Source organism: Simochromis diagramma, unplaced genomic scaffold, assembly GCF_900408965.1.
Source record: "Simochromis diagramma unplaced genomic scaffold, fSimDia1.1 OVJJ01000361.1, whole genome shotgun sequence".
In the NCBI taxonomy this organism is placed as follows: Eukaryota; Metazoa; Chordata; class Actinopteri; order Cichliformes; family Cichlidae; genus Simochromis; species Simochromis diagramma.
Window position 1 is genome coordinate 5490164 of NW_024386860.1, and position 12592 is coordinate 5502755.

General features: G+C 39.1%; 1 protein-coding gene across 1 annotated transcript in view; it reads left to right on the forward strand.

Moving 5' to 3' along the window:
* ephb6 (eph receptor B6) overlaps window positions 1–6350 on the forward strand; it is a 44726-nt gene extending 38376 nt beyond the window's left edge. The window contains 5 exon segments of the mRNA XM_040029994.1: window positions 89–307; window positions 398–547; window positions 1629–1813; window positions 1925–2083; window positions 4851–6350. Coding sequence (XP_039885928.1) covers window positions 89–307; window positions 398–547; window positions 1629–1813; window positions 1925–2083; window positions 4851–4956 — 819 coding nt within the window. The 3' untranslated portion in view covers window positions 4957–6350.
* Window positions 6351–12592: the final 6242 nt, after the last annotated feature.

Here is a 12592-nt window from a genome sequence, read left to right on the forward strand (position 1 = left end):
AGAAAAACAACGCGCTGTCAGGAATTCCTGCACATGTTACACCACACTGGAGACTTTTTTTCTCCATCATGTCTCTTAATTTCTTCAGGAGAACGAAGGTCAGTTCAGTGTCCTCCAGCTTGTCGGGATGCTCAGGGGAGTTGGAGCAGGGATGCGTTACCTCTCTGAGAGAAACTTTGTTCACCGAGACCTGGCGGCCAGGAACGTGTTGGTCAACTCCAACCTGGTCTGTAAAGTATCTGATTTTGGCCTCTCCAGGCTTATGAGGGGCTTGGACCACAACATACCAACTTACACTGCCTCACTGGTAGGTTAGAAGGGAAGGAGCGCCTTTTAGCTTGGTTTCCATCATCACTGAGTGACTGTATATGTTTTTGCTCTCTTTTCAATCTATCAGGGCAGTAAGATTCCTGTGAGATGGACGGCACCTGAAGCATTTCAGCATCGCAAGTTCAGCTCAGCTAGTGATGTCTGGAGCTTTGGAATACTGATGTGGGAAGTTATGTCCTACGGAGAGCGTCCGTACTGGGACATGAGCAATCAAGAGGTGAGTATGAAGAAAAATGTTTCCTGAATTGTTAAAGAAGCAAATGTGCAAAACCCTTGGTATAGTGCACTTATCTTTATTATGGTGTAACAATATACAGTTAACTAGAATTACTGCTTTGCTGTAACTTGTAACTTGTAACACTAACTTGTCAGGTGGCAATTTACATCTGAGTTTTTTAAAAGTCTTATAATACATAATTTAATAAAGTGTTCAAGAAATTACATATCAACAAAAGCAATTCAGTATTGGACTAAAGGGTGCCCTCTGCTCATGTTTTAAATATTAGACAGAAAAGTGTATTTAACATTATGATGTCAAAGTGAAGCTGACTTTTGACCTTTGGGATTTTTTTTCATATTTTGCATATAAGTTCTTAAGATACATCCAAAAACATGACATCAAAGTGATCTTGAACTTCATCTTCGAGTACAAATGGATATTTGCACCATAAATATTCCTTCCAGCTGTTCCTGAGCTATAGCATTCATATCATTCATAAGAATGAGGTGCTCATGAAGTCAATAAATGGGATCACAGTGATCTAATGAAGTCCTTCTTTAGCCCAAATTAACGTTTCACCAAGCTCATGGATTAGGCATTATTATCTGTCTTTCTCAGCCAATGTGAAGTTTTTAACAAAAAATCTCCTAAATTTTGCATTCAGTGCATCATGTAGCAATAAAGTACCAATAAAATCAAATCACTACCGATGCTGACAGATGCAGAAAATACCGTATCTGCAAAATAAAGATTAATTTGTGCTGTGTAAATCATATTTTAAATGCTTAATCTGTTAAAACAGCCTTCATTATGTAGAATATTTCAGTAATCTAGAGGAATAAACGTATTATTACACAAATGTGGCCCTCCAGTACTTAAATGTACTTCCCTCCCCCTCCTCCTGTTACACAACAGGCATATTTAAACGGTGACAAAATGCCAAACTGATGAAATTTGCATAATTTTCTCTTAGTCATTCTTGAAAGCTCTGAGAGATCTGTGACCTTTCATGGAGGCTAATTGCACAAGACTCCATCTGCCCTACTTCTGTCTGATGCCTTCCTCTTTGTGTCTGCAGGTGATGAAGGCAGTAGCAGATCAGTACCGTCTCCCGGCCCCCCACAACTGCCCCCCTGCCCTCCACTCTCTAATGCTTCAGTGCTGGCAGGCCGAGCGGGCAGACCGACCAGGTTTCGACTCAGTCCTGTCTTCTCTGGATCGACTCATCAGGCACCCCGCGTCCCTCAAAGCTGAGCCAACTCGGTGAGACGCCAGCTCCTGGCAAACGCACCTGCAAAGCATATCCGAGGCAGCAGGTGATGCACAATCTGCTGCAGTTATGGATTCTCGTGCTCTCATTTTTGACATTTACAGAAGCTGCTCCCAGCCGCTGCTCAGCCCCACTCCCACAGACTTATCGTCAGTGGTGACGGTCAGTGATTGGCTGAAAGCGCTGAGGATGGAGAGGTATCAGGATGAGTTTGATCGAGCGCACCTGGACACATTAGACAGAGTCAGCAAGCTTACGATGGAGTGAGTATGCATGGATAGTTACAAACGTAAAAATACAGAAAAATATATCAAACATTTTTAAAGCTGGCTTCTTGACTTAAGATTTAATTAGATCAGTCATTAATTTAATTTTAGCTATGTCATGAGTATTATCAAGCACACCAGCCACCTGGTATCCACTGAATCCTCAAGTCAAGTTGTCGCATAGTGGTAAAGAGCCCAGTGGGCCGACGCACTTTTAGACAGTGCCAGAAGCACTGGCAGCCTTTTTGTTCATTTTCATTACTGTATTGCCCTATCAAATCTCTTTATGCAACTGGACCCTCCCCAATCTTTGCTGTGCTCTTACACACCTTATTGAACAGAGTTTAGTGTGAAAGAAGAGCTGAAAAGGTGGCGCTGAAAGCTAAGAGAGACAAAGAAAGAGAAGCTAGAAATAGATACAGGAAATGTCAAATTGAGCAACATGTTAGCTGTCAGGGCAATTGCTGCTGCGCTGTCAACAGTAGTAATGTACCAGCAACAAGCAGTAATGAGCCTTCATAGACACAGGAGGCAGCTGTAGCACTAGCTGTGGAGAAGCTGTGCAGGCGGAGGGACACCAGTCCAAAAAACAGAGTGAGAGACAGACAGAGGGAAATGAAATTAGAATAATAAGAAAATAGATGAAGGGAGAGAGAGAGAGAGACGCGATAGACCGACTGCAACAAAAGTGCCAAGGCCGATTTTTTTTTGTGCATTTCGGTGCACAAAAACATTTCAGAGCAGCCCTGCATACTGGTGCTTGGTCAGGACCTGTAGGTGTCTCATTGCAACTCACTGAGCACTCCTTTAGTGTTATGAAACAGACACCATAAGATAAAGGTGCTCTGATGGTGCAACTGATGAGGGACAAATAGCCGGGAGGATTTTGCAGTTTTTGTAGGTATCTGATAACCAAAACAAGTCACCATAAGATAAGGAAAGGAGAAACTTCTGCAACCTGCAGATTTAATTCTTTAAACAATCTTAGAATAGAATAGGGACAGAATGGTGGGCCAGTAGTTAGCACGAGGGTCCAAGAAGGTCCAAGAGGAACGAATGCATGAAGAACCCATGCTTGAGCTCCGATTTGAACCATCATCATAAAACTTTGTAGATTACACCTGTGTGCTTCGCACAGGTTTTTTGTTGATCTCAAAAGTTTTTCTTCCTGATTCTAATCTAATTTTCTTTATAAAACATATTTAAAACGATTTCTGCACATCAAAAAGGAGTTTCAAAACAAAATATTCAATTCAGTTCAGTTTTATTTATATAATGCCAAATCACAACAACAGTTGGCTCAAGGCACTTTATGTTGTAAGGTAAAGACCCTACAAAACAGAGAAAACCTCAACAATCATATGATCCCCTTTGAGCAAGCACTTTGGCAACAGTAGGATGGGAAAATTCCCTTTTAACAGGAAGTAACCTCCAGCGGATTTAGGGTCAGGGAAGGGCAGCTATGTGCCAGTTGGGTGAGGGGAGGAAGACAAGCCAATGTGAACTGCAATATTGTTTTTGCAATTAATGTGGAGCCAGATTGATTGTATTCTGTCACAGGCTGGGTCCCCGACCCAGCACTCTGAGTTTTTCTTTGTATTTTTTGATATGTTATTAGTTTTTGTGTTATTTCCTATTTTGCCTTTAGTTTAGGCAGTTATTGGTTATTGTTCCTGGGTTTTCTATGTTTTGGGGTTTGGTATTTATTCATCACGTATTAGGTCTGTTAAGTTGTGTTGTCATGTTTAGTTTTAGTATTTCCTGTTTTATTCTGACAATGTCATGTGTTCTCTGTTAATTGTATTTAGCTTTTCTCTCCTGGTCCTGTCATTAGGTTTATGGCTGTCAGCTGTTTCCCCATATGTTTCCACTTCCCCTGATTCACCTCATGTCTGTATTTAAGCCCTTTGTTTTCTGCATGCCATTGTCGGGTCGTCTGTTTATTCTGCCCTAGTTCTAGCCTGGTTCTGTTTATTTTGACCTCGGTCTTAGTTATGGTTTTCTTCTGTTATTCATCATTAGTCTTAGTCATAGTATTTGCTGGTTATTTTCCATCACAGTCATAGTTTAGGTTTTGGTCTCAGTACCGTTTAGTGTTTTGTCAGTTTACTTTGGTTTCCTGGTTTATTTCTGCCGTCATCTAATAAAGGATCACTTTTCTGCTCAAACTTTCAACTACTCGTCATCATCTGCTTTTGGGTCCTGTTTCCACACACATCGGCGCACCCCGCCGTGACAGTATTCAATCTAATCATGCGGTTTCAGCATCTAATGCTAACCAAGCAGAAGCAACAAGGTGTAAAAATAAAGCTCAAACTTCTGGTACTACCTCCTTGTGAAGGTTTTCAGTCATTCGGCTCATGGTAGTCTGAAGAGCTTGAAAACAAGAAGGAAACTGTGTAGTTTGTGTAGTTGTTTCACGTCTCATCTAGGAGGTTTTCTTCAATTCTGAGGTTCGTAAACTTAAAGACATCCAATTGCCTACGGTTTTTTTGGGTTGTTCTTTTTCACATTAGAAAATAGCACAAAGGGGTTGTTAGATTTTCTGTGTCAAAATCCAACTGTATTGATGCATGCTCAATCATCCTGGTAAGGAAATTCCAGAAAGTTGTGTTTTCAGTGGGAGAAAATGCAACGTCCAGGTGAACCGACTCAACTTTCTGGGATAATCCAAACTGTTAGAAAATTACCTTGGTAATTTTATGTTGCTCTTACATATTGATTTTGTCAAGATTTGAATATTGTTGTCTGAACTCTCTTTCAGAGACGTCCAGGATCTCGGCGTGAACCTGCTGGGACACCAGAGGAAGATCGTCAGTGCAGCCCAGCAGCTCAGGGCTCACCTGACACAGGGGCAGGTGGAGGTCTGAAACCTACCAGCAATACACCCTGTGCTGTGGATTTATGGGCTTCACATTCCTTTGCTTGTTGCGTCCAGTTTCCGCAACATTTTATTTGGATGGTGCACATTTTAACTGTAAAAAAAAAAAAGAGAGAGAGATAATCAGCTAACAGTGCCACTCTGTCTATTCTGATATACCTGACACTGCAACCAGAAGCAGTGAGAAAAGACTTTCTCAGCCAGTCATTCGAGACGACTAACAGAAGAGAGATACACTACAGGAGCTGCGGCCCAACTCAAAGTGAGGCTAGAAAGTTGCTGACAAGGAGGACTTTAAAGATTCCTCTATGTTTTTCCACTAGATTTCACTTTATTGTTGTCTGCCTTCTCCTCTCCTCCCCCCTCTGCAGTCCAATCTCTCCCTTCCTCCTCCTCTACTCACCTTGCCTGAAATGCTTCTGTTTCCTCTGTGCTCAATAAAACCACAAAAGTATTTTTTGTTAAAGTATCTAGGGAGATCTCTCCTCACAAAGAATTGCGTGAAGACAATCAAAGCCTTTTTCTATTTTTTTTTTTTGAGTTATTTGTAAAGTTGTATCACTTCCTCTCCACTTTAAATGCCAAATGCTAAACAAACAGTGTTACCTAGCAGCTAATGAATCACCTAATGAGGTGTTACCGTTAGCTGTCAGAAAAATGTATAGGTTGTTCAGTGTTACAGCAAATACTATGAACCACCAGTCCAAAGTCGGTACTGCAGATCCTTAAAGTTATATAGCAATCACTGCCATAATATTGGGAAAATCAAACCTAAACACGAAAAGGCTTTTAATAAATGTAAGCCATGTTTTGTTTTGTTTTTTTTAATCTGCCTTTAGAAGACATATCCAAGGTCTGAGAGCTGCTCTGTTTGTGCAACTCACTGTAGAGCCTCTCAGTGACAGCAGAGCTCACTTACTCTAAAACACTTAACAAACGTCACCTCAGCTGCAAACACGAGCTTCTGCCTGCGATGGAAACAGAAGCTAACAGCACCCACCTTTACAGTATGTCTGCATTTCACACTTCACCTCTTTTGTTTGATTGCTAGAGTAACGACACTGAGTCATTGGAGCATTGTGAATGTGTGAAATGAGCAAGATGGACAAAATCTGATCTGATTTACACTTGAAGGAAGGAAGCAAAATGCTTTGTAGGTAGCTGCCCGTATGTCTGTGTGCTGTATATGAAACTCTGTTATTGCATACATGCTGTACATGATGTGTGTGAGTGAGTGTGTCTGTGTGTGCATGTGTGTGTGCGCGCGCGTGTGAGACAAGTGTGTCAGGCTACACACATTTATAGGTGTTTACTTGTATGAATGTTCACCACTGTTCCGTAATTGTGCAAATTTGTAAAATAAATATGATTTTATTTAAAGAAGGAGTCTCCTGCATTTTCTTTCTCATCCGTTCTGCTCTTATATAAAAATAATAATTATCTGGAAACAGTTGTGATATTAAATATGACTTGCAAAAAGAAAATAATGAATATAGTCATTTTCAGGAGGCAAATGAGTGCTTCAGTTCAGAAGACGCAAGCATGACACCACCCACACATGCAAACACCACAAAGCATATGTTTTGAATCCTGAGACTAAACCATTGTTAATATACACTTTGGCAAGTCGTAAGTTTACATATGCTCATCATGGGCATTAATGTCATGTAATTTAGTCATCGTAATCTTTAATAAACCCTGGGTCAAAAGGATACATATAGGTTCAAATATATACATACACCAGTGTATGAATGTGAGAGTGAATGAATAGTGGTATTGTAAAGCGCTTTGGGTGCCTTGAAAAGCGCTATATAAATCCAATCCATTATTATTATTATTATTATTTACTTAAATCGAATTCTCATTGGAAGATCCGAGGAACTCTATGAAGATCTAAGGAGAGCTGTGAAAGTTTAGAGTTATTTCTAAACAACCGCAGATTACAAGATCGTCAAAAAAACCTATACGTTAGTACAAATTATTCAGCTGTGTCAACAATTTGCCAAGGTCTGGAAGGAGACATAAAGTGTCAACCTCAGATGAAAGGAAATTAGTTGGTATGCTCAGGATTAACCCACGAGCCACCGAGCCTCAAGCATGCCATGAACCAGGGACAGCTGGAACACCGGTGTCACAGTGGACAGCGATGCCGTGAACGCAGAGGGTGCCGACTAAGAAAGAAACCTGTTTCTAAAATCAGCACCTTAAAAATTGACTGAAACTTGCAGCTGGAGAAAGGTTTTATGGTCAGACAAGACAAAGATTGAGCTGGCCGCAATGACAAGAGCCATGTTTGGAGAAGAAACTGTGAAGCATCGTGCTCTGGGACTGTTTTGCTTAACAATAGTAATTCTTGTTTAATTTTGACTGATGTGAATTTGACATGATGGCAGTAATAAAGAATGAGCAACACAAATTGCCCATATAACCAAGAAGAAAGAATACATGATAGATTTTTCTTGTTTAACATCATGTTTGGTGCAAAAGATGTGAGACAGAGGAAGAAAATCAGGTTGCAGCCACGGGGAAGGATAATGAAAGAAAGGTGCAAATTACTCGTGAGTTCATGGATTGGCACCTTTAAGTTTTTCTCAGATATGTTACATTATGACATTTATTTTCAAACTTTACTTTTTCAAATATAAAACTAATACTGTATTATACATTATGGTTGTGGTAGCTTTATTTACCTTCTCAAAGGAGCCAAACAGTACATACAGCATGACAGCAGTCTGCATGTTTTTTGACCAAGAATAGTTTATAGAAACAAGTTATCTATCTGTCATGGTCAAACAATAGTGTCGGAAGATTGTGTAACAAAAGATAAACACAAGTGGCATGTCACGGTCATGGACAAAACAACAGAATGACTAACATGGTCACAGATTTACATATTTATGGTCACATTTCGCTTGAAAAAATATGTAAACATTTCCCCTGGTTTGAACAAGGCTCACCTTGTTCCGCTAATATCACCTTCACAGTGTCCAAAAGTGAACTTCTCGGACTCCTCGCACTTCACGTTCCACACATCAGCAGGTTTGTGTAAAATCAGACTTAGAGATCTGCTGGGATCAGCAGTAATCCAAGAACAGAAACAGGTCTCCCACATGTCCCAGTGGTGCTGATATCAGAGCAGATCTGGACTGATATAAAGACTACACAAACCTCCATTTCATGGCTGCCAGAGTAATCTGGCTGGCGCCTTGCTGTATTTTACTGTATATATATTTTTCATACTGCAGAGCATTGCATCCCAATGTCAAACTGTGGGATAATTATAACAATATTTACACCAACAAAACTTTACTTTAGGAATTATCATCCATAGACAGCTTTAAGATCTTTTCAACTTCATGCATTTTCTATTCTTTTACATTGCAGAGTAAAATTACACATCTATGTGGTAACTATTAACAGCTGTTATTTTGCAGACTAGGATTTTACGTTAAAAATTTTACAATGGTACAAAATTAAGTCTTTACTGAAACTGTTCTTAAATTAAAGCACAAAAGCAACATCAGCGAAAGATACACAACAAAACCATTTACAGACCCTCCAATGAATTCAGATTTTTTTTTTCCCTTTTCAATTGCAAATAATTTGAACTATTGACTTTAGGATCTATCACCCTAATGAAACTGCTGTTCTTAGAGTTTCTCGTGGCATTTTAGTGAAGAGAGATGCAGATGAAAACGTTGTTCAGCTACATTTGACACAATTGATCATGGTATTTCGATTGACAGGTTAGCAACATGGCTGGGCATCTCTGGATCAGACTTAAAATGTTTTTAATTCTTATTCCCAGACAGAACTTACTTAGTTGCTGCTGACAGCTTGGCGTCCTCATTTGCAACTTTGTGCTATGGTGTGTCCCATGGTTCTGTTTTGGGACCCGTTCTGTTTGCACTGTATTTGCTATCTCCAAAAAGTTGATTCTGTTCATCTGGACGTAGCGTTTTGTGGGAGAAACGTTTCGTCGCTCATCCAAGTGACTTCTTCAGTCTCAGCTGACTGCAGGTTTCCCCAAATCTTATAAACAGTACATTTGCATAATGACTGAAACCAGCCCACTGAAGGAACAATGGGCTGGGAGGTCAGTTCCTTAATCTTAATTATGCAAATTCTCATGACCACTGATCAACAACCACTGACCAAAACCCACTGATCAATGGCCATGAGTACCATTCACAGAGAGTTGGGGAATGGCTGCAATCACAGCATTGTAAGATGGTGACAGATGTACCCTTAGGCCCCCTCCTCGACTCAGAGATGGTCTTTCCCTTTTCAAGTAAATGGTCTCCTTGACTCCGCGCTCAAACCAGCGTTCCTCCCTGTCCAGGATGTGTACATCCTCATCATTGAAAGAGTGTCCACTGGCCTGTTGGTGTAAATAGACTGCAGAGTCCTGGCATGACGAGGTAGCTCCTCTGTGTTGTGCCATCCGCTTCGCCAGAGGTTGTTTGGTTTCCCCGATGTATAAATCCTGGCAATCCTCCTGGCACTTAACAGCGTACACTATGTTACTCTGTTTGTGTCGGGGGACCCGATCCTTGGGGTGGACCAATTTTTGGCGCAGCGTGTTTTGGGGTTTAAAAGCCACAAAGACCCGGTGTTTAGAAAAAAGGGGATCACATGGGATCACTACAGGTTTTCGCTTGGGCAACCGCTGCCCAAGCGAAAACCTGTAGCGTAAACCTTCTCTCCTGTTTATAAGATTGGGGAAACCTGCAGCCAGCTGAGACTGAAGAAGTCATTTGGATGAGCGACGAAACATTTCTCCCACAAAACACTACGTCCAGATGAACAGAATCAACTTTTTGGAGATTTACTTTCCTGGGTGATTGAGAATGCATCAATATGTATTTGCTATCACTTCAACACCTTTGAATGTGTCTCATATCATTGTTATGCAGATGATATCCAACTGTACATTTCTTTTACTCCAAAGAATGTTGTAAAAATATCCATCCTTTAAGACTGTATTGATGCCATACAGAACTGGATGGCTGCTAATTATTTTCAGTTAACACAGAGAAAAGTTTTTGTTTGTGCTACTGACAGCTTTGTTTGCACTCTGATTATTAGTCTTGGGTCTTCATCATTGTTTCAATCAAATGTCAAAAATGTAGGTGTCAGATTTGATCAGGCTCTTAGTTTTAATACACATATCAATAGCCTTGTGGGATCCTGCATTTTATCTGTGAAATGCTGCCCGCCTCAGTCGAATGGTGTCCAAGTCAGAATTAGAAATGATAATTCATGCTTTTGTTTCCTCAAAGTTGTAATTCACTGTACGTTGGCCTCAGGAAGTCCTTTTTGGATCACTTACAAATCACTCACTGCAAAGTGCAGCTACTTATTAGGCTCTCTAGTGATCTCACTTGACACCTACTTTGCTGTCTTTGCATTATGTATCTTTGTGATTATTTCCAGAGCTATGCATGGTTGAATGCCTACTTACATAGTGAACTGCGGTCATATAAAACATGCAGGTCATTGAGATCTTTGGACCAAAACCTGTTGGTGGTTCATCTTTCTGGACATTAAAAGAGACTGTCTGTTTGAGGTTGTGGCTTCTTAACTATGGTATGCACCACCACTACAGTTCAGATTTCGTTTCTGTGGGCTGCAATGAAACGGTTAAAAAGTAGCTCAAGACTTACTTGTACAGGCTTGCTTTTAAATTATGAATATTATTGTTGTGTTTTAATGTCTATATTTTTTATTTGATTATTGTTGTGAATAACTTTGTGATCCTTGTCTACAATGGTTCTACATAAATACATTTTACTTATTTACTTGGTGCTATGTTAAATTTAACTCATATAAACTATCTTCCACTGACATTAAGTTAAACACAAAGGCTCAAATAAACACTGTGCATGTCAGACTGTTGATGAAGATGAAGAATGTTAAAAAGGTGCAATTCGTTTAAGATTTAAATAAAAATATGCTTTAATTTCAATTCTGATCACATAAAGACAGACAACCCGCTTTAATCTAAAACGTTAATTTTAATTACCCTCTCTAAAAACTTTAAGGAAACAGTAATTCACAAAATTTGAAAATAGCATTATTTTTGTAACAGACCTTTTTTTTCATTTTACAACGACATTGCACTCATGTAGGCTGAACAGTTGTTAAAAATTATGTTTTGTATATTTGATTTCATTTGCAGTATAACCTTGCAAATGAAATTAAAATATTTTCTGCAAAGTACTGAGTGAACATTTACTTCGTCCTACTGAATTATTATCGTAACCATCTGAAGCCTGAACCATGAAATAACTGCCTTTTTATGTGTTTATTGAAGCTTGTGACAATTTTGTTTAAACAAGAAATTAAATATTAATTTACATATATGAGTTTTAATATTTTTTCCTCACACTTTATGTGTTAACTTTACACATCTGGTTTTTAAGGGGTAAAAAAAAATCACACTGACGTCTCAAAACGTGTGTATAAAATATGACACATTTGGCATTACGGGGTCAAAGAAAGACTCAAAATATTTTTTAACACTGAAAAAATCTGATGATGAACTAAAGAGTAATATGAGAATGATTCATGTGACCTGGAATTTTCCAGATAGCAGAGGGTGATGGTTTTACATAATCCAATTTAATCATGATTTAAAATACATATTATAATACATCTTACTTGCAATATCATTTAATGCAGTCCATTAGGAATAATTAAAGTTTGGATATTAAGAAGCATGTGGGGGGAAGTTTTTTTATTTTATTTCATTCTTACAGTTTTTCAAAGAGTTTTTCAAATTACTTTGATTAATGGCCCATGTGTGGAAAGTTGTAGGTTCAAATCTCTGGCCAGTCGGGGGACTTTTGTAGAGTCGCTCTAGAGACGTCCTGTCTGTGACTCTGTGGGTGTCCCTGTGTCCAAAGACATGCATGTCAGGTTATCAGTGAGATTGTTGGCTGACCCGTCGAGGGTGTACCCTGCCACTAGCCTCTAACTCACCTGTGACCCTAAGAGACTGAGTGTGTTTATCCTGCAGACCCCAGAGGTGTACATTTGTTGTAATATCTCACAAGTGCTTCCTCTACAATTCACTTTGTTAATCATGTTGTCCTTTATGTTGTATCATTTTCTATTTTAATGCTTTGATTAATGCTTTTTAAAAATAAAAATGTTTTGGGGTATGCAATGTTAAATATGTTGGAAGGGTCAAAAAAGGTTTTGCGCTGGTCTATTTTTCTTTTTATCATTCTAGGATATTTCTTTTTTTTTTATAGATATTCAGGATTATGTAATCCTTACACATTTATAGACTCACAGCTATAAGGAATCAGTCTCAGTTAATATCTTCCTCTTGATCCTTGTTGTCCTGACAGATTTGACCAAGTTCACAAAAACTACGAAAGATATTTCCTGAAGATTTCTTTCATTTTAATTGCATTTCTATCACTAAACAGTTTGTGGGATTTTACGGCTAGTTTAACTTTCGTTTTGGTTTGGCTCTTAAATAACGGTCATCAAGTACTATTAAGTCACTCTGGACTCAGGAGTCAGCTGTCATAAGATTTCTGTAATAATTGTTTTCTGTGGTGTCTCACCTCAAATTAACTTAGTGTTGTTACATATGTCCAGAAACAGTGAAC